This window comes from Plasmodium fragile (assembly GCF_000956335.1).
Source record: "Plasmodium fragile strain nilgiri unplaced genomic scaffold supercont1.129, whole genome shotgun sequence".
Lineage (NCBI taxonomy): Eukaryota > Apicomplexa > Aconoidasida > Haemosporida > Plasmodiidae > Plasmodium > Plasmodium fragile.
In genome coordinates, this window is record NW_012192709.1 from 1 (window position 1) to 23,101 (window position 23,101).

Below are 23,101 nucleotides of genomic sequence, written 5' to 3' on the forward strand. Positions count from 1 at the left end.
AAAAAAAAAAAAATTGAAAATGAAAAATTACACAAAGTGTGCATATGCCAATATGCATGTGCTGGGGTGTGCACATAAATACGCCCGCCCAATGTGGCGGCCACAGTGACAAATGCTTAAACAAATCATAAATTATTTTTTGCAGCCGGATATCCACTTCAACGATGAGCAAGAGTATGACGACGAAAACGAATATGAGGACTCCGATTTGGATGAAGAAATAGAATATTAACGAAAAAAAAAATTTTTTTTTACACCGGGTCAGCAGTCTCAAGGGAACCACACCTATCCAATAATGCAGCAACCCCTTAAAATGCACACTTAACTCTTGCATATTCTTTTTTTCTTTCTTGTTTTTGTTAAACTGTTAACATGGCTGCTTCTCTACTTGGCGATTTTTCTAATCCTGTTCTGAAGACCTGTGGCCAAATCGATTCTTACACTTTTCACAAAATCGATCTCGTACACCACGCTGCCGGGGGCAAGTAAAAAAAAAAAAAAGGGGGCAGTTTTAGAAATTGTAGAACAGTGTAATAGGACTACTAAACCGACTGCGGTTACGTTTGTGTGGACAACGCTCTCCTACATGTCCAGGGGACGCGTTGTTTATTTGCGCGAACTTACTTCTTCTCCTTGTACGTAAAGAAATCATCGTTAATGTTAAAATAGTAATTCATAATTCTGTTCACGTAATAGGAAAAGTTCACCCATTTCTTATCCTTTAAGTAGGACCACTGATATTCGAAAACTGCAAAGGGGAGAAATATAAATAACGTTGTGAGTGGGGCGTTAGGTCTCGTGGGGGGCGACTTCTAATGGAAGCCCAATAGGCGGACATGCAGTTACACATCACATATACGATGTGGCATATTTTTTTACGCCCGCTAGTTCTTGCTTACATTGGGTACTCTGCGTTGGGGAGTTGGAATTCAGAAATTCTTCATCCTCCATGTTCCAAATTATCTCTCTGGAAATTGTAAAAAAAAAAAAAAAATGTACCACTCGTCTGTATGTTTGTTCAATTCGCCCCAATGTTAGACGCGATCAAATGCTCAAATGAGCACATGCCCTTACGCATGCGCGGTGTAATCCGCGTAACTGTGTTGTACCTGGGTTTTCCCAAGACACTTTCCTCGTCTTCCTCCTCCTTGGCTATCTCATCCTGCTTCAACATCAGGTAGGGAACAAACTGGTTGTTTATGTCGATGGTAAGTTCCTTTTTCTCCTCTTCTGCTTCATCGGGGTCGTCACTAAAGTGATCCTCTTCCGTTTCTCTGTTATCCCCATCTGCACGTTTCACTTGATCTCTCTCTGCGTGTAGATCTGTGGAAGGGGGTTCGATCGGTTGGTGTGGGTGGCCCTTTTCTGCGGTGTGTTGTTGTGTATCACGTCCTGGGTCATTATCCCCTTTCGTGATCGGTTCGCTGTGAGGAGTATCACTGCGATCAGTTGCGCCCAGGTCTGCTTTATCCCGGTCGGCATCCGCATCGGCTGCGGGGGAGGTACCAGTCTGGCCATCGGACTTCGAGTCGACCTCCTCCGTGTTGTAAATATCAATAAGGGAAAGCAACTGGTTTTTAATATTGGAATCGTTAATTCGCAAGGAGGTGTTCCTCTTCTTAATGTCGTCCAAAATGTATTCCAAATTATCATATATCTGGTCCCTGTTGTCAATAAAATTTCGGCCCTCCGTTTCCAAAATTTTGGTAGACAAGGAAAATCTTTTGTTGTCATAGTCTATGTTTATTAAAATGCCTTTTAATTGGTCCCCTATTTTGAAAACCTCATTCAAGTCTTCAATTTTTTTTTTGGAAATTTCGGAAATGTGTATCAGTCCAACTATATCGTCGCATTTTACCATAAGACCATATTTCGAAATGTGTATAATTTCCACATGGACAATATCGTAAATATTCAATTTTTTTAGTTGCTCATTTTGTTCATATATTAAATTGGAAAAATTTAATTTGTTAATATCTGTACACATGACTTTAATTCTTTGATTAAGTAACGATTCCTGGATTTTTTCATTTTCTTCCACTTTAATTTTGTACTTATTGGACACAGCAGAAATGTGGATAAATGCGTAAATATCGTTATACGAAACGCTTATTCCATTTTTTAAAATTGTCACAACTTTCACATCGAAAGGTATGTCCTGCGTCTTGTAATGTAAAATTTTATTAAGGTCATTAACCTTTTGTATATTTTTCAGAGTCAGTAAAATTTTGTCTGGGTACATTTTATATATTTCAAATATTAATTTGTCATTCACTTTAAATACATCTTTTATGTTCTTAATATTGTACGGCATTTGATCTTCGTGTAATTCGGCGTAAAATGCGTAATTTATATCAACATATGCAAACGTTTTTTCGATTTTAAATATTTTCCCAAATATTAATTTTCCTACATATAATTTCTCCACCTTATTCAAGTCTTCCTTACTGTCGTAGTTTACTATACTATACTTGTTAAAGGCCGCATTAATTTCTTTTTCATATTGATCATTGTCTATATAATTATTAAACCCGTATGCATTCGTGATTACGTTATTTGGTTTATAAATATCGTACATCCTTTTTTGGTAATTAGCAATTATATCCAACATTATATGTTTTCTCAGTTTTTTATTTTCCTTTATGCCTTTCAGGATGGAACACTGCTCGATTGGATTTTTCCTTTTTCCTGCCTTTGTCCCTTCTTCATCCTCATTATAACTGCTCTGAGTAGCTTCAGACACATTTCTAACCCACATATCTAAATCACTTGGTTTATCTCTTCCGATCTGTTCATTCTCCACTGGGGGTCCTTTCCCACTATCTTGGCTCAACTGAGCTGCCTGTTCACCCTCAGCTAAACCCTTTTCACTGTCCATCTTACTCTTAACATTCTGCACGCTTTCTTCAAAATTGTAGTCGAAATTTCCATACTTAAAAAAATAGTACTCTTCATAATGCTCATGGAAAAAGGTTAAAAAGTCGTAGTTGTTTTTTTGCGGTTCCAGTTTGTTTCTCTTTACGTGCATACTCCGTACGTGTCTTTTATAAGCGTCGTACAACTCGTCGACAAAATATTGGTCCCTTCTCATTAATTTTTCGTTGTTCAAATTATTGTGCAAGGTCATAATAACTTTGTTAACATCTTTGAGGAAGTCTTCTTTTTTTATTTCCTTTCCCACATCGACTTCTTTATCCAGATCGCCAAATTCGAGGCGCTCCTCATTTTTGCCTTCCCTCCCTTGTCCCTGCGTATCATCCCGTTTTCTCCGCTTATCGTGGGCGTTCTCACCTCGCAGTGCGTCCTTTCCCCCTTCCGGAGGAACATCTACAGGGCTTCTGTCCTCCCGTGTCCCAGAAACCTTCTGAGCAAGGTGCCTATACTTGACCAAAAATTTTCTTATGTGCGGTGGCAGTTTGTCATTCTTTAAAAGCGTGTCAACTGTTTGCAATATGTTTCCCCTGTTGCTTTTAAGCGGCTCCAAATTTAACATTTTGTTCATCTCTGCCAATAGTTTTTTTCCGTCCGCATAGTCCTTACTATCGTAGAAAACGCCGAACAAATCGAACGTACTGCTATTATTCAGGGGGGAATACCCACATATCAGTTTTTCGTACAACATGTCCTTTTCCTTTTTTGCAATTTCTAGATAATCCTTTTTGTCTTCTTGCTCGTCTGCCACACCTTCCTTCATGCGCACGTAAGTATCTCTCAGGGAATCTTCAATACTATCATATGCGATGTCTAAAATTTTATTTTTTTTCTTGTGATCACTTATTTTACTTATATGTTCAAAATTTGTTAGGTCATTTTGTATTAGTTTTTCCTCCATGTCCTTTTCACCATCCATAACGTCTTTCTCCTGCACACTACTCTTAGATGTCCCGCTTTCTTCATTCTTTTGTTTTAATTCCTTTTCCTTTTTTTTTTCTATTTCTCTTTCAACCGTTTCGGGGAAGTACGCATGCAGCAGTTGTTTGTATGAGTACTCCTACGGGGGAGGAAGTGGGAGGGGGGGAGAGTACAGAGTAGAAACGATGGTTATGTGTGTTTGCCCAGATGAATATGCTCCTTGGGGAACCAATCACCTTGGCGCAAATCCCATCAGTGAAGAGGCAACTTCATGTGGGTCCCCACTACGATGTATGTTTAAACAACGACAGGGCGAATTGGACAAATGGATAAGCATTGGTATACACATATGTACGCACACAAATGCATTAATACCTCATCCGCTAGACCCTTCAGGGAGGGCGCAATGTCCTTGTATATGTGTGGAATGCAGCTATCGATATCTTCATCTTTGCTCTTACGCAGCCTGTAGTTGATTTTTTTCCTTTTTTTCCTGAAACGGTCTGTCTTCGTGTATATCTGACAAAGTGGGGCGCAAAAAGGGGAAGGCATGCCATCATTATCGGATCATTGCTACGGCACAATGCCTCCGTTAACACAAAGGCTTGGTTGCATTTGTATCGTTTCGTTTTTTCCCCTTCAACCGATCTGCTGTGCAACATGACCACTGCCCTCACGGCCGTCGTTCCTAGGAACAACTTGGTTGCTCTCCTTTTTCTCAAGCTTAGCTGTGCTCACATAGTTGCTATCGGGGAGGTTGCGCTTGACAAAAGTAGATACGCTGTACACCAGGAATGCCGGAAGCAAGAATACTCTCGTAAAAATCATTGTGACATTTTTACGACGACAGGTCGGTCAAAACCAAATGCGAAAGCTATTGCTTCTGCGCGCGCTCTGTAGTTCTCCTAACATGCCATTTTAAGCGATACGAAGGCAACTAGGGTAATCTCCCTGATAGTGGCACTTTAATGTGTGCGCGGGAGCTCAGCCGTACCTCCTGCACATAAACATACAAACACATTCATGCAATTGTGCGATTTTTTTTTTTTAGGGCAATTTTATGCACATTTGGAATTTTTCGCCTAAACCTCTGTAAAGTCGCAGGGGTGTCAGTAGCCTTGTGCGCTTTCAAATGAACCGGGGGAGGGTGAAAAAAAAAAAACAAAAAAAAAAAATGTGGAACGGCTGTTCCTGCATCTTTTGCTGCTACTTCATAGTTTATGTTTCACTCCCATTTTACGTGTAAAAGGGACATATGCCAGATTAACACAACGTGAGAACAGAGGTGGAAATTTTTTTTTTTTTCTGCAGTTTCATGTCCTTATGCGAGGTCGTAGTGCGGGAAGAAAAGGGAAAGCATCTTTAATGCGCCATAAGCCAGGGTACATAACAGGGGCGGGGAAACATCATGCTGCTAGCGCGCAGGAATACGCTTGCTCATTTAAACAGATCGATACGTATACCTCAAGACGCACATGCACTACGCGTGTGTTGGGCACCTGCGGTTTCTGAGACGCCCCTTGGATGGAGCGGTCAAATATGAAAGGAGTAAAATGATGAGGACAACTCCGAACATAGACACAGGGAGGAGGTACTTCCAACACACTCACACGAACACAGGGTACAGTAACAACAAAGAGAAAAAGCACTACAAAGGGAAAGACCTAAATTTATGCACGCCCTTCAACCATACCGCCAATTTATGTCACGAACGAATGGATGGAAATTTTTACACCTACGATATAAGCGCAACAGTTTTCAGGCTGCTAAAATGTGTGCACAAATTGCAGCAACAGCAAGGTGCAAATATGACTGGCCAAACAAGTAATGAAAATATGTCTACCAATTATCAAGTGGACAAACTATTTTACTGTTACGTTTCAATTTATAACAATATAAGTAAAAATTTATTTTTAAAATTAACGTTGGAGTTTTTAAAATCCCCCGCACTGCACAAAAAGATGAAACAAAATGGCACATTTTATCAGCAAGTGCTGTGTGAAATAGTAAAGTGTGGAGATGGCCCTGAAACAATGGACAAAACTTTTTTTTACGAATATGTAATCAAAATTTTATCAGTCATTTTTATGAATAAAGACGCCTTCAATGACATGTACGAAAGAATGTTTTTCCAGGATATAATAAATATGATGCGTGGGGAAAACAATATAAATTATTTTATAAAAAATTTTACGTTTTTAATTTCGTGCATTTCTTTGTATAAAAGGAGGCTAAAAAAAGAGATCCATTTCAACAGGCCAAAAGATCATGTCCGAATGGAGTACTCTACACAGGAAAATCAGTTACTCCTTATGCAGGAGAAAAAACAACTTTTACAAAAGTGCCTACCAATTATACTGGACATTTTTAACAAACTCCAGCACTACAATCAGCTTAACGATGTAGACATATGCAACATTGTTGACTTCCTAAATGAGTTTAAACAATCTCATAAAATAAAATCAGCCATTTGTAAAGAGATACATAAATATTTCAAGCCATCAAGCTATATGAAACATTTATGTTTGATTTTGTACCTCTTGACACAGTCGAAAAATGAGGACATGCAGCTCACCCAGGTGGCCTACACACACGTGTACGATATTATATTCTGGAGACGCAGTGAGTTGACCGATGCGAAAAATGTGAACCTTTTTCTGCTCGGGGTCACAAGATGGCGCCGCAACACAGGCGTCCAGCAAAGCACGCGTACCCCCGTTGAGAGGAGTACTCCTGTTGAAAGGGACACCTGCGTTGGTGGTCATCCGGACGGGAATGCAGAAAGGCCACTGGGAAAGAGGAGGAAGAAGACACACTCAGCAAAGGGTAGAGACATACTGCAAATTTCTTACGCAGCCAAATCGAAAAGTACAAACCTGCAGTTATGCCAACTCGTGCGACACAATTTTATCAAAAAGCAGAAAAAGAAAAAGGAAAAAAAAATGTACTTTTGGATTAAATACTGCTTCTTGCAGTTTTTAAAAAAAGGACAGTTAAACAATAAATATATTAAAACCTTTTACCAATATTTTTTGCCGTACCATATAAGTAATAAGTGCACGAGAAAGAAGAATTATATATCCCCTCTAACGATTGTAAAACAGGTAGGAAAAGTGTGAACAAAAAAAATGACTGTAATTAGGTTATTGTTATAAAGGCTACGCAACATGGCGGTGAATATGTTTCCCTCCATTGTGAGGGACCAAAAAATTAACGCACGTGCAGTTCCCATACAGTCGCTGTGGACGCATGGTAAAGCCCAACGGGAGGGCCTCTCAAGGGATCTCTTCACGAAATGCACACTGTCGCAAAAGACACACGTGCCGATGTGGCAACCGTGCCTCACTTTACGTATTTGCTGTGCACATACTTGCTAATAAACGCAACGTAATTTGCCACATCAATTTGTTCGGGGGGGGATTCAGACTCGAGGTGTGTTATATAATGACTTGGCTTCAGCTCAAAATGAGAATTCACCCTATCATAGACAAAATTACACGAAACGGTGAAGTGGACACATATGGTCTGTTTATTCCTGTTGGTGTATTTCAGCTTGTAGTATTCATTCTTTTTCATTTCATCACGTACCCGAAAATAAATATTGTAATATAGGATGTAATTTTTTAATAAATAATCCTGTACGTACAGGTAATTATATTTGTAAATATCGTGAGAGTAATTAATTTTTTTTGTATACAGCAAATACAATTCGTTGTTAATGTTGTACATATTTTCTAGCAAATCGAGCTGAACATTCATTTCGTATTTTGCGTACTTTTTTAAAAAAGGGGTAAAAGTTTTGTTATTGTAATTTATATATTCAAAAACCGAATTCAGTTGTCTGTTTATGTCATAAATATGTATGTTGGACAAACGTAAAAAGAAAATCGGCGTTAATTCCTTGTTCTCGAAATAATACGCAGTTAATGTTTTTTTCTTTTCCCTATTCATTATGTTAATTAGCTTAAAGGTGTTCATTTTTTTATTTTCGCAAATGTACAAGTCGTTGTAAATGTTGTTTATGTTGCTCATTTCGAATGTATGGTCGATGTTTGCAAAGGCGACTGCTTCGTTTTCACGGTGTTCCAGATTTCTATGATAGCACACAGGGGGGCCCTCAAAAATATTGTTATACAAATTGCCGCACTGTTGAATAGGATCCATATTGAGTAAACCCCCACTTGCTTTGTTATACCCCGCAGCCCCACCATGTTGATGAAGGCTTCCCCAGTGTTTCCCCCCATGAGTTCCACCGTCCGTCCCCTTATTCATTAAGTGAACAAGATTTTCCAACGCGTTAAATAGGATGAAATACGAAAAGAAAATATACTCACTCAGGATGTTCCTTATATACATAAAACACACACCATCATTCCTTACGCTAACTTTTATGATGTTATCAATTTTGTTGCATGTGTTAAAATACTGTTTCATATGTTCTGGGAAAATTGTTCGCAAGGTGTTGAATTCTTTAATTTCATTGCAGCATATGTTGTTGTCGTGGGGTTCCCACGCCCACTGCTTTCCGTATGCCTTTGTTTGATACAGGGCCTTATCACTAGAATAACCCCCCGGGGTGTGCATGGGGTGTGTGTGACCATACTCCTGGTAGCAGCTTACGCTTGCGGATTTCGAGGGGAAGGTAATCAGATTGTTTTCTACACGTGCTCTCCACGCGCTATTATCGTTACCACTATGGTGGATACCATAATTAACACCTCCCACGCTGTGCTTACTTACGCATACGACGTAGAGCAGGGGTAGGTGGTGAGATTTGTCCGCGAGAAACTCCGGTTCCTCACAATTTTTGTAACAACTCTGTGGAACTAAAAATTCAATGACACCGTCCTTGATCTTGAAATTCCCACTTTCCGTATTCGAAATGGTTCGCTTCACACAATTCGTCAATTTGGTATATATGTCGCTTATCTGGTTTGTGTAAACCTCCTCGCAGGCGCTGTTATAGGCCCCATCTTGCGGACCCTTCCTTTCTGAGACAGATAATTCTGTTGCAGGTGAAAGCGAAGGAGGAGGAGCTGCACTCGCGCAACCATCTCCCTTGAAAAATAAGTGGTAATAAAAAAAGTATGAGACAAATAAGGGATACAAAAAGCACACGTGAAAATTATCGTAAATGTTAAATAGCTGCGACAGGTAGACATATTCATAACTTAAATTGTAATCACTATTCTTTTTGTCCACCTCCTTTGCGCTTTCGTTAATGTGCCTGTGGTACGGGACGATTAAATGGTAGTAAGCAGAAAAGCACAGCCCATTGCCGTTTAGAAGAATGTAGTTGGAGTGATTATTTGCGTCATCACCATGGTTTAGGAGACCCGCATCGCGCACTTTTACTTCTTGAGTTAAAAAATTTACACCGATGTAATCGTCCACCTGGAAAAAACTTTCCTGCAACGAGTGTTCCCTTGTTCTATTTAGCACAGCGCGACTTAGCATTTCTCTTAATTCATCTTCACCATAAAAACGCCATTTTATGTGCACATTTTTTTCAAAGGACGAGGAAATTTTTAAATTTCTCGAATATATTTCTTCTTCAACAAATTTGTGATTGATGTAGGGGTATATGCTAAACATGTTATATAAATGTATGAATATTTTTATTTTTTCCCTTAAGAAAGGTGGATACTTGTGCATATAAAATTGGAAACACTGTTGCACCTGCTCGTGAGAATGGCCAGATTTCGTTATTATCCCATTCTGAACATAATTCCCCTTGTCTTTTTCATTTGCACTGTTCAGTTTCATTTTTTCCTTGTACAAATATTCATAAATGTCCGTATGTGCGTCAAAACAGTCTTCTTTTTCCTTTTCTGTGTGCCCATTTTGATGGAACAAGTTAGCGTTTATTTCCTCACATATGTAGCTGTTATTTTCATATATGCATACATTTTCATGTCCATAAAATTTTATTACACTTGCATCATTAAATAAACAATCTGCCCTATTATCATGATAAATGTTGAAAATTTTCACCTCACTTTTGTCGTAGTTATTATATAAATTGTTGTGAATAATTTGTTTCAAGCAGTAAAAATGGTTGTTGTGTTTGTTTTGTCTTTCATAGTTACCCCTGCTAAGGGGTGTACTAGGGCCATCCTCACCGCGCGCATTGTCCCCACTGTTGTCACCCTCATTTGGAGGCGTAAACTTCACCGTGCATGGTGACAACTCATTTGGTATACACTGACCATTTTCATATTTTACACCTTGGGTATTTATTCCAGGGGTATGAACCACCTCATGGTTCACACTTTTCACATGTGGATCGTGAATGCTCTTTTCACGTCCATCATTTTTCCCCTGGAAATTATGAACATTTTTTGTTTTATTATGCAAACCTAAGAAATTTAACGCATTCCTCTTGGTGACATTATTAAAAATATCATGCGAATTGTGAGAAAGCTGTGTTTCACTTAAATTGAGTTTTTTTTTTTTTTCCGACTTATCAAAGTCTACAATGGAATTCGCTGACAAATTAAGCGGCGATTTTTCCGACCGTGCAGATGATAAATGAAGCGACGAAGTTTCGGACAGAGCGGACAAATCAAGTGACGAATTTTCGGGCTGTGCAGACAAATCGTTATTTTCAACAATTTGGAAAAATTGTTTTTTCTTCATTTTTTAATTTCCCTATTTAAACACATCTGCTGAATACGCAAATGCGTGTTTTCTTTTTTGCGTTTTTTTTCATTTTCCCCTGCCTCCGCACGTGCGTATTTCGGTGGACGAAGCGGGAACAGGTGCGTGCTATACAGGTGTATACACATGTATGAACATATGCATTATGCGGGCATGTGTGTATGCATGTTATTATATATATATATATATATATATATATGTGTATATATATATAACGCATTTGTGTTTTTTTTTTTTTTTTTTTACCTGAAAATTTTCAAATTTGTTAAACTTTCCCACGAATTTCCATTTGCACATTCGCGAACAAAACGAAAACACTTTCCCCACGCGTTTTTTCAAAATAAAAATGCACAAACCGTTCGCTCATTAACGAAATTGCGCAAGAATTCCATGTTACGAATAATTGCGTGATAAACGTGACATGACTTTCGCCATTTGGACAGGAAACAATTTTCAAGACAAAAGAAATGTACATTTATTTCTGTGCAAAACTTTTTTTAAAAAAAATATCGCATTTGACAAGTACTTGCAAACGGTAAATATTTCATCAATCATTTGGAATTTTACCGTTCCGCGTTTGGACGCTCCCCCTTTTTTTGGTGTTTCCATGTACCAAGCAGATTACAGCTGCGCTCACTCCACGTGTTGATTACCGTGTACTGAGCGCACAAACTGTTTGCGCAAAGGAACACTTTTCCTTTTTAATATATATTTGTGTTCTCCATGTTCCTTTGAGGCAATTGCATGTACTCATATCTATTATCAGTGTGTTCATTGCATACGTACCATTACAGACCTTCACATTTTTATGTACATAAATCTTATGTAAGTGTACTACATTCACAAAATAGCGCATGTGCAGGAAACAACGCCACATACGATGTAATATTCATATTCCCTTCGCTTGACTTCTTTATTTTTAATCAAAATTAGAGTGGCGAAGGGAAGCTACACACTCTCGCGATTGATAGCGTGTATGTTGCAGCGTGTGTCGCAGTGTGTTTCTTCGCTTTTTGCCGCATATTTTGTGAAGAGAAAAAAAAAAGGAACGCAAGAAAATAGCCTACTGCAGCTTAAAACTGTGCTCACAGCGTGGTACACCAGTGCCTTCCATCAGCACATCATTTTACTGTGGACTCTTTTGTTTTCTTTTCCTTTTTTTTTAGTAACTTTTTTATGTACTATATATGTATGGTGCGCGTAAATTTTCAATGGCCATGTTTTTTATGTGTACATGTGGACCCATTCATATTTCGCCACTATGCATTTTAATTGCTATATTGAACGTGCATGACATTAACGCTTAACCATTCTGTGAAAAGTTTAGTGCTGTTTTTTTTTGTTTTTTTTTCCGTATTTCTGTTTTTCCTCTTTTGCTACATCCCCGTGGATTCTTTATACATGCACTAGTGTGTGACTTTTCGCTTCCACCAGGAACGCAAAAGCGAGAAAAAAAAAAAAAAAAAAAAAAAAAAAGTAAAATTTCAAACTACATTTGAAGCAAATACATACTGTGTGTTAACTTTTTTTTTTTTTTTTTTTTTTTGAAGCATCTACTTCAATGATCGGGCTTCAAAAATAAATTAATAACGTGAGGGTTTTTTTTTCCTTCCCCACATTTATTTTAACGCCAAGAATTCTGTGTATGCATGCAGTAAATTAAATGCTCCATTGTGAATGTTCTCATATGCGGGGTTTTTTGCGTCAGATGGACAATGTTTCTTCGCGCACTGTATATTTTCATGCATACTGAGTACGGGCTTGGGTATACATATATGCGCGAGCCATTGTGCATGTACAAAATAAGTGTATACGCGAAGCCATGCCCAATATGTACACAACACGTGCATGTCAAATGTATGATATGAAGGGGCTGCTTCATGATGCGTATATAAATATTATATTATGTTGACATGGCACCCCCCCCCCTCCATATTTCATGTCGACATTTCTTTTGGAACATATTTATTCGATGCATACATTTCTTGGGTTTTTTTTTTTTTTGAAAATTTTTGTACATTATTTGTATGAGTAGATCAATTCCTTAAGCAGATGCAACAAGGAAGAGAAAAATGAAAAGTGCAAAATCCTGCTTGTTCGTGGCGTACCATAAAATAGGAGTTACATAGCACAACACCGCGTATAGTTTTATTTTCCAGTGCGTATTCGGCAAGCGTTGTTTACCCATTTATTCGTGTAAATTGGTGCGAACTTTATTTGCACCATTCAGTTGCATATTACATATATATCAAGTTCGCGCATTGTTTTGTTCGAACCCATATACTATTACCTATATAATATACAACATATACATTTGCTTAATATTTACGTGTACATTTTCATATACATATTTACAAATATATTTGCATGAATATATCTTTTTTCTACTAGCTTTGTGTTTTGTTTTTTTAAATAGAACCCATCTCCCTTAATACATGTAAGTACTCTTTAAGGACACAACGCATTCCTGTGTCACATTGGTTTGTTTGTAATTTGAAGATTTTTTTACACTGTAGTTACAGTTGGGTTAAAAATTTATACATTTTTTTTTTTTTTTTTTTTTTTTTTTTTTTTTTTTTTTTTTTGTGTTCGAATCTCTAAGAGATAACCTCAATTTGGATACCATAATATATATTTCCTTTTTTTTTATTCTACCATATTTTAGATCACTTAAATTTTAGATTGTAGTACTGAAAAATGTCGCTGTGTTCACATTTTTTTAGCTTTTAACTAACTGTAGGGTAAACTTTTTGTTGTAGATTTTCCTATTCCTGCAGATATTTTTGTGTATCTACTTTAGCCTACTTCTTATTAGTACCCCTTCTTATGCACAGCCCACAAGACCGTTGCTGGTTTCGTGTTACGCGCTTTGTGCTATCACAGTTTTGATGTCACAGTTTGTCTGTGTGAATTTTTGCCGTGTGCAAATTTTCAGTGTACGCTTTTTTTTTGTGTTTATTCCTCCTTCCCCTCTTCTTCACACCGCTGCTGTAGATTTACAACTCCTCACGCACGCGGCCGCGGTTCTCTTTAATTAAAGTTTTGTTTTTCATCCCATTATGAGTATTATGTGTATCCAACTCATACCGTTTCCACCCCCGTTTGTTGCGTGATTCGTGCGTAAGAAGTGTAGAACAGGAGGTCCTTAAGTGCCTCAACGCGCTTCCCTGTGACATATACATGTGTATACATAGATAAGCACGTCGTACATAAAGCAGTGCATACGCACACATACACATGCAGGCCAATTTGCTTACAGGACTTCGTCACATTTTACCCGCCCGTGCTCAGATCTATGCATGCGCATGTGTGGGGTCCCCCATTATTTTTTATTGTAACTTTTTTTTTTTTTTTTTTTTTGCCTGCATTAATGAAATAGGTACCTAGGCACTACACACCCTACAAAGTTATATTACGGTATCCACGAAAAAAAAATAATGAATCATGTCATCATATGTTTCCTTTTGCTAATTCATTATGGTACAAGTGCGATAGGTACAGAAGCGCCGGGAAAAAGTTCTGACAATGTTAATGTAAGTAGTGTGTGTTGTTAACGCGCCCACGCAATCTGTATGAGTCTCTACCCTTTTTGTGTATGGATTATCCTGGTCCCATGTTCCATTTCACATTTTACATGATGTTTTTCCTTTTGTTCACTTCGCAGAACTCGTACGACGAAAACGAAATTGATGAAAAATGGAGGTTATACCAGTTGGAGACGAACCCATTTATAGATTTGAGGCATCCGAATTTCAATGGGGACTTCATCAGATGCATCGACGAATACTACGTTTACGAGACGAAAGAATACAATGCATATAAAAAGGAAAGATATAAGAATATAAAAAATTACAAAACATTTGAAAAGAAGCAATTTAATTGTGCTATAAATGTGTTAATCCATGGGAGACCAAATTCAAGAAATTCGAATGATTACAAAATATGGAGTGCAGGAGCGAATATAAACAAACACGAAGCCATGTTACAGAAAAAATACAGCAAGTATATTATTTATACCCCATTTGTTAGCCTTTCAAATGTTGTAGGCTCAGAGGGGCTATACACACATCTTAATTACGCTTATATTTTGTCAAATAGAATGGCCATAACGTTTAAAAACATGCTGGAAGATGATACCTGTTATAATTACGATGTTTTTATCCATTCGCATTGTTACGGTGCCAATGTAGTTCGATTAATTTTTACTTTAGATAATGAAATCTGGAAATTGGTGGATAAGTCTTTGTTAAATATTTCATATGAGAGGGAAGTGCTAGCCATTCTGGAAGACAATTTCAAACTAACACTAAAGGATATTAATATAATTACGGACAAAAGCAACATACAGTATAGGAACGATCCATATTTTAAAATTGACAAATATTATTTGTATAAATCATTTCAAGCCGCAAATAATAAAAAAAACACAAAGGATGATTTTGACGACATATTTAATGACCATAATGTCAAGTATGACGTTCTTCCCCAGGTTAGCACTAGTGCTGACCAAGGGGCAGGAAGCAAAAGCTCCATCGACAAATTGGTGACTCAACCAGGAACGAGTGGAGCACTAGTGAAAGGCAAAGAAGAAGATGAAGAAGATGATGATGAAGAAAAAGAGAATGAATTCGAGAATGATGAAATTGTTTTCTCCCTGAAACCAAGAAAATGGTCTAAAAAAAGAAAAAAAGCATCGAATAGATGTTTGAAAAGATTACACACCTACTTGCTAAATAAAAAAATTAACTTGTTAAGTATATCCTCTACGGCACCTCCCCTTGTCGGTATTGTATCCAACATGGAAGACATACGAGTGGGTCATCAGAAGTTATTGAAGTACAGATTTATGTTACAAAATGTGCCTTCCTTTTTGAGATCTAAACTGTTAAAAACAAGGGATGCACAAGAATTATTACATGTGGTGAATCCAGGATTATTATGCCTACTAGCTGTACATGAAAAGCTTAATTACAATTATGAAAAGGATATAGGTTCTTTAATCACTCATTTTAAAAATGTGAATTATTACTCCGATTTGGACAATGATGAACTTATGAGTTTACACACCAGCTTAGGGTTACATTCCCAAATGTACATGAGGTCTCTAAGCTACTACATTTTGAACTTTAGAAATGAGTACCACCACCGCACATTTAGTGTCCCAGTCCACTTATCAGATATTAACGTTTCAAACAATTATGCATTCTTTGAGTATATAAAGAAGAATAATGTTTGTTCCCAAATTAAGTATAGCGCGTTGGAAAGATTCGTGTCCTATTTGAATGAAATTATAAATTATGATCAAAAACCACAGCCCTATATTCCTCATAGGCAAGTGTACAAGAATCCTTTCTTGTCACACTACATCATACCATTTGTGCAAGAAAATAATGTATATACTCCTCACTCTATATTGGGTACGGGTAGGACAGCGCTCTTGTTGTACTCCTATGATATATACAAACATATGGCGATGAACGGATTTACCGAAAGGAATGTGATCAAAAATGACATGAACTTTTTGTACGATGCGGAGCCATTTATATACTACAACTGGTTAACTTATGTAGGAAATCAAAATTATATTGATGAGGATAATTTTATGAAGGACTTCCACGTATACTCAGGTAATATAAATATGAACCTGATACAAAATTTGTTTAACATGTTTGTGTCAACATATTATGTAAAATTTTTTATATTTAGTAAAAATAACACTGCGGATGTTTATCGTAGTTTGCACAGAACTCTCAATAACTTTTCCTTACCCATTAATAAAGTGGTTCTGAGGAGACAGAAAGAGAAAAAAATTAACTTCCCTTTACTTAATACTGCCCAATTGGATCACGAGGAAAATGTCATATATGAATATATGTGCAGATATACCAACTTTTTAAAAACTTTTTCCAACCTCAATTCCTTCCAATACATTACAAACGAAATATACATTCTTAACCATAAGACTTTTAAAAAGTACCAAAGTGATCGTATTGGGAAATTAAAAAATGAAATAAAAAAGGTACAAGATTTTATTCAAGAAAACAAAACCTTCAGCGATATGAAACATAAACTCAGTGCCATGTACAACATTGAAAATACAGCTATTAGCAACGAACGCGAACTTGAAGTGAACGAAGAAGTAGGAGACCTCACCACATTTGATTCCGCTAACGTTACACTTGTGGAAAGCAATGATGATAGCGCAAGCAATGACAGCATTCAAGATATAGAAAAAGCGTATGTTACCTATCATGGTATCTATCTAAACATTAGACGTACCATGACTCTTAATGAAGCCTTTCGATCCATTTCCATGTACAACAACATCTACGAAAATAAACAGTATGTGGAATTTGTAATTAAAGGATCAGCGTATAATGATGTGGAAGACTATTTGAACAACCTGGACGATGTAAACACCTGTCTGTTTGAGAAAAACGAAGATATCGAACTTAGCTTTATTGCAAAATTTTGCAATTACGATCAACAGGCCTATTTCCGTATAAAGAAATTATATACCTCGAGAAATGTATACAGTTTGAGATCCTTAAACCTCTGTAACTACCCAAAATATAGATACCTCAAATTATGTGAAAATGTGGACCTCCTCAAAAGGTTTTTCCAGAGCGATTTAAATGTTACTCTGTCCACAATACACGAACGAGAGAAAAAAAGAATGATTGACATGAGGGATGCAATCGAAAAAGAAATAAACGACACGGATATACTCTCCATTAGTAATGATTCTCTGGCGGCTGTTTTTCATGATAAAAATGAAGACATTAGCACCTTTAAAATTAATGCGTGCTTTATCATTCCAGAGAAACCCCTTATTCAAAATTTGTTTTCCAATGAGCAGCATGTGCAATCTACAACAGAGAGCGCAGAAATGGAAACTGTGGAAAATGTGGGCGATGACCGAGTAAGTGACAACCCTAATGATCTTATGGCCATGAATGAGAGTCCTAGCAGCATGGACACCAGCTTCAGTAACTTGGATCGAGATCCAGATAGCACGTCCAGTACCGATAGCCTTGATAGCATAGACAGCTACCACGTTGTTGGCAGTGAAGACGTCGTTGAAGCAGGGTACGAACTGGAGCGGGAGTTGGGCCTGGATGACCAGACGGAAATGAGCTTTGATAGTGAAAGCGGAACGAACAAGGAAGGCGGAAATGAAAGCGAAATGAAGGAAAAGGAGAAGAGGGCAAGGCAACAGAAGGCAAGAGAGAAGAAGGAAAAACGCAAAAAGGAAAAGGAGAAAAAGGAAATGGAGAAAAAAGAAAAGGAGAAAAATGAGAACAGTTCGGCCCACAGTAGTACCGCACAAAATCGCAGCAGCGATAACGTCTTCTGCACAGAAGTGACGCTGCCAGTGCAGCTCAGAAGGGACACCTTAAAAAGCGCCCACGACATCTACATGCGGGCCATTAGAAGCATCATGAAGAATAAGAACTTCAGAAGCGCCTTCAACATAAATGATGGGGATGAACCCTACGAGTCTTTCATTTACTTCTTTGACAAATTCGCCTACGTCTACAACAAAAAAAATAGCTATGCGCGTACAGGTGACGTAAAGACGTTTAATACTCCTCAAAATATTAAGTGGAACTACTTCTACTATTTGTTAAAGTATGGCTCGGGAACCAAGTACAACAATGAAGTCTTTTTGCAAAACTTCTTCTATGGCAAGAAAACAAATCTGGTGAAACCACAGAAGGATAATATTCTAAAGGAGTTCTTAGCCAACTTCACCGTCTTCTTTTATCTCTTCAAGTTGGATTAAAACCGTATGTGTGCGTTTGTCCTGTCATGGGCAATTGCAGCTCTTTTGCACAGCTAACGGCAGCGAGGGGCCAACCCACTAGAAGGGGCGGTCTTTCATCCGCCTCTAGTTTTTAACTTCTTAGCTAACCTTTAGTCATAGGTATTCGTTTCTTAGTCATTATTTATTTACTCTTTAGTCTTATTCAGCCAAATTGAATCACTCCTTGGCCACTCTTTACCCATTTTCTACCCCCTACGTTATTTGTTTTTTTTTTTTTTTCTTTCCCATCTCTACACGTCCAGCCCCGCTGCACTTTTTAACTTTCATTTTTAAACATGTTCTCTTTTTCTGTTTAAATGAAAAAGCGAACATTATATTTGCCTATGATTTTAAAACATTTTTTTTTTTTCCTTTTTTTTTTTTTTTTTTTTTTGACGTATATGAACAATAAACCTTTGTTGGTACTTTTAAGCACATTAATTTGGATGTTTTTTATTTTTTTATTTTTTCATTTTTTTCGTCGTGCATTCTGTTTTTTATGAGCAATTCATGGCGGAATGGATCTTTTACACATTTAACTTCTTCGCGCCTTCACATTGCGCAGTTCGAATTTGGAAAAAATAACATTTTAAAATGTTAAGTGTTGTTCACTTTATGTCTGTTTATATGCCGAATTAAGAAGCGGCTTAGGGGGGAATTTAATAGGTGTTTTTTTTTTTTTTTAAGATGTAGTTTCAAAATGAAGAAGGTACAAAAGGGGGGAAAAAGGTAAAGTTGGGTCTATCTTTTGGGATAGCAGGTTACCTCCCTACTGGGGAATGACGAACAGCTACGGTGACCAATAGGTGTCCCGCATGTGGGCGAGCATATGTTGTTTGGTGTGCATATGGACATGTGTAGGAGGATATCTTCGGCTGATCTTCTTTTTTCACGTCTGTTGCCGCTACGCCGCGCTGTTCAATCGAGGGAGTACCAGCACGTCCAGTCCTCGCTCACATTCATGGACTCATTTTTTCTTATCTGCAAAAGAACGGTCACATTTCTAGAGTGTTCACCGGCCGGCGATATGAATATCTTGCCGGACAGTTCATTTGGGTGTTCCCCTTCCGCGGGAGCAGATATACTAGCGATGTCAAAATTTGGACAGTGCAGATGCAGTAGGGTCTGTTTCCAGTGCGTTTCTTCCTTGAACATGCTCGTCGTCAAAATGGTATTTGTGTATTTTTCCCCAGTGGGGGGAAGATTCTGCGCACTGTCAGTTGATTCACCAGGACCAAGTCTATGCGGTTCGAAGTGGCAATCGAAATAAAAACACAAACTGGTCACGAGTTTTCCATTATTAACTACAATTTTGAAATCAGAAGAAATATACACATTTTCATTTTTGCCATATGTGTACATATCTATTACGGCATAATTAACCACTTCAGTAGACACTTTATTTTTATCTAGATTAATAACTTTTGCATTTTCCATAAAATGCTTCGAGTTGGGTTTTAACTCAGAGAGGTCTTTTCCATACAGTGGGCTATCCCAAATTAAAAAATTTTCATTTATATATTCTGTGTCATTATAACCCGCTAGGTATAGATAAACCTTATTTGGTAGCAACAAGCCATTTTCCTTTAGGTACATATCTCTGGCATACAAAATGGTGTCTATCATACATTCGTAAAATAAAAAATATCCCATCCATTCGGAAATAATAATATCAAATTTTAGAATTTGCAGCTTTTGTATATTGTAAATTTTTTTATATTTTTCTAAGTCTTCTTTGTTGTTAATGTAGTGTATTTCTTCCTTCTCATCAATATAAATATTATTTTGTTCTAATTTTCCTTCAAATAGGTAAATATTATTGGCTCCATTTATTTCCGTTATTTTTTTTGCTTTTGCTAATATCCTATGGGCGTTGTCAATTCCGACAACAACTTTCGCATGCTCAGCACAGAACAGAGAAATGATGGAAGACCCGCACCCTATGTCCAGAACCACTTTATTTTGAAATATTTCTTTATTTTTTTTTACAAATTCGTAGTAACAATTTGTTCTGCTCTTATCTAGTATCATAGTTCTGTGTATACCTGTGTTGTTGTAACTTTCGAAATATTTACTGTCCGTGTCTTCTGCGTATTCGCCACAGTCCTTGCTCGTGCTACTCGTCATATCCTTTGGGGGAATTTCCCCTTGGTGGTTATTCTGGGTGTCATTTTGCTTCGCCTCTTGCGTTTCTTCGATGGGTATTACTCCTACGGGAACTCTTCTTGGGCAAACTCCTCCAAGATGCGCCTTTCTTACCATATCTCTCCTCATTATTTCTCCAATTAAATGTTTAATAATTTTCTCCATGCTGTTAATCTTTTTATACAAATTGAGCACCTCGTCATGCTCATTTTCCGACTTTGTCACATATTTTTCTATGATTGATTCGTGCAAGCTACTTTTTTGTTGCATACCGTTGGTATTCCTGTTACTCCTCCCCCCCTTGGAGGTGTCCTCATCACCCCATTCACCCCCGTCCACAATTGTGTCTACCAAGTGGTTCAAATTGATATTGTTCAGGGTGGACGTGCAGTTCGCTGCGTGGCTATTTCTGCATATTTCCTTCCACGTAGTGTCATCGCTCTTTTTTGCCTTTTCCTCCTGCAAGGCGCTGATACTGCCATTTGTGCCCTCCACTGCGGCTTCGTCCTGCCCTATTAGTTGCTTCTGAAAGATGTGTTCCTTTTTCGCAACACAGGCATTTCCTTCCTTAAAGCACTCCTTCAATTTGGTGCCCGTGCAGGGGTGGGGCAAGTAGCCATTCATCATTGGGCAACGGCTTATCACGTGTGGGGACTTTTCCGAAAAGGCAGACGATACTGACATTTCGTCTTCGCTAAATTGGGAAGATTCACAATCATCTGAAGAATTTTCTACAAGATCATCCAGTTTTAATTTTTGCCCTTCTTCTAATATGTAGCAGCTGTCTTCGTAATAACCAGCGACGTTTCCCGTTTCGCCATTTTCATTCTGTGTACTGCTACCCATGCGAAAGGAAACGAATTCAAAATGGTCTGTATTAACATCCCACAACAATTTATCATTATTTATAATTGACTTTAAAAAAACATGTACGTATTTTTCCGAATTCAAAATATACGAAAAAATATCACATTTTAAAAACATATCATGATATTTTTTTACGTTTAAATTATTCAATTGGCACAATCTTAAAAAGTTAATAAAAATTATATTTTTATATTCTTCATTGTAGTACAAAATATTTATATCCTTTTTTAGCATGTGTATAACGACATTTTTCGTCTTCCTGCTTTTGTAGTTATCAATTAAGCTATACGCATATTTATCATCTTCAAATGCTTCCTTACTTGTGCATGTGGACTCTTGGGCGAACATTTCGATGGTCTCCTTCATTTTTTCCAGCAGGTGCTGGTCTACCAGTTTGGGATTTTCCTTGTCCATTTTCGTTCACTTGAGCGGTGACGAACGTTCAAACAGTTGTTCCCTAATGCTACGTTTTCTCGCTTGCTGAATTTTCTATGCAACGGCGTTATACGCGGGTTATGCTGCCCCTATTATGGTTAATTATAACATTTGTATATTTAGCCTTCTATGCAAAAGCGAGAGAAAAAATATGCTTGAATAATAAAATTTCCATGCATTCTATAAACGACTCGCTTGCAAAATTTCTACAACTGAGTTGAGGAAAAACGTTGTCACAAAGCTATATTTTCAAATTTGAGGCAATGGACTTATAGCGTAGTTTTTCTCCCAAATATACAAAAAAATGCGAATAATTTTTTTTGGCTAAAATGACAGATATGTCCCTTAAAATTTGTCAAAGTGCCGATAAAAATTAATCTACTAAAAATGGTATGTATATATATAATATATATGATGCAACATGTTGTAAGGTTTCATACAGCATTGTTACATTTAACCAGGTCGTTTTTTTTTTTTTTTTTTTTTTTTTTCAAAAGGGGGCATGAAAAATGGTAAAAAAAAAAATGCATTATCAGTTTTAACTGTATGAACATTTAGGTGCTAATCGAAAATGCGCTTTTTCGCTTTTTTGTTAGCCAACATTTGAGATTTCATATGGACGCAGACGCGGGGAGTTTCCCGCCTGCAAAATACGCCACCTTGTTGTCGCCGTTGCTCCTCGCGATCAAGGCTATTCATTGTTCTTTATTTTGCATTCTTTGTTCATTTTCGTTTTTACTTTTTTTTAACATTTCAACAACTGCGTTTTAAAAATAAAAAAAAAGACTGAATTGAGGAAAGGCAGAATATACCCAACGGGAAAAAAAAAAAATTCATCGTCGTGCACAACAAGCGTGGATTTTGTTACAACTAAAAATGCAGGGAATGCTTAACTTATACACGCCCATCCACGCATGCGCACAAGTGAGAAGCCGACACACTACAAGCACAAATGAGAAGCAGATAAAACAGGTGGCTGATAGGCTTGCGTGTATAAATAGGCAGGGGAGGGATTATTATATGCATATCCTTTTTCATTCAATGAAAACGACAAAGGGGTAAAAATGGAGGCAATAAAGTGTGAAGGGGTTCAAGGAGACTGCTCCGTCGTTGCGGGAAGCTGTTCGAACGCTACGGAAAAGCAGCACAAAAAGGCCACCAACTGTGTGCTCTAGGCTAAACGTCGGGAGAACGGGGAGACAAGGTGGATACGTCACGGGACGCGTCACAAATATAAATAAGATAATGGAAATGCCTAAGATACACAAAATAGAAAATTCACCAAAGGTGAAGGACAAAGTTGATGGTGGTTGTAGTGGTAATTGCTTTGTTTTA

General features: G+C 37.5%; 5 protein-coding genes across 5 annotated transcripts; 2 read left to right on the forward strand and 3 right to left on the reverse strand.

Annotated features, from left to right (window-relative positions):
• Positions 1-384: 384 nt before the first annotated feature.
• AK88_05415 (uncharacterized protein) lies at positions 385-4,680 on the reverse strand (the record flags this gene model as incomplete). The annotated part of the gene is made up of 6 exons (XM_012483017.1): positions 385-472; positions 625-748; positions 900-967; positions 1,110-3,991; positions 4,228-4,371; positions 4,513-4,680. 6 exons carry the CDS (start codon positions 4,678-4,680, stop codon positions 385-387), a joined length of 3,474 nt encoding a protein of 1,157 aa, XP_012338440.1.
• Positions 4,681-5,405: 725 nt separating this feature from the next.
• On the forward strand, positions 5,406-6,971 carry AK88_05416 (uncharacterized protein; the record flags this gene model as incomplete). Its single annotated transcript, XM_012483018.1, has 1 exon — positions 5,406-6,971. One exon carries the CDS (start codon positions 5,406-5,408, stop codon positions 6,969-6,971), a length of 1,566 nt encoding a protein of 521 aa, XP_012338441.1.
• A 223-nt stretch (positions 6,972-7,194) lies between these two features.
• AK88_05417 (uncharacterized protein) lies at positions 7,195-10,491 on the reverse strand (the record flags this gene model as incomplete). Its single annotated transcript, XM_012483019.1, has 1 exon — positions 7,195-10,491. The coding sequence occupies one exon, from the start codon at positions 10,489-10,491 to the stop codon at positions 7,195-7,197; it is 3,297 nt and encodes a 1,098-aa protein (XP_012338442.1).
• Positions 10,492-13,949: 3,458 nt separating this feature from the next.
• Positions 13,950-18,298, forward strand: AK88_05418 (uncharacterized protein; the record flags this gene model as incomplete). The annotated part of the gene is made up of 2 exons (XM_012483020.1): positions 13,950-14,045; positions 14,177-18,298. 2 exons carry the CDS (start codon positions 13,950-13,952, stop codon positions 18,296-18,298), a joined length of 4,218 nt encoding a protein of 1,405 aa, XP_012338443.1.
• A 939-nt stretch (positions 18,299-19,237) lies between these two features.
• Positions 19,238-21,745, reverse strand: AK88_05419 (uncharacterized protein; the record flags this gene model as incomplete). Its single annotated transcript, XM_012483021.1, has 1 exon — positions 19,238-21,745. The coding sequence occupies one exon, from the start codon at positions 21,743-21,745 to the stop codon at positions 19,238-19,240; it is 2,508 nt and encodes an 835-aa protein (XP_012338444.1).
• Between the last annotated feature and the right edge of the window lie 1,356 nt (positions 21,746-23,101).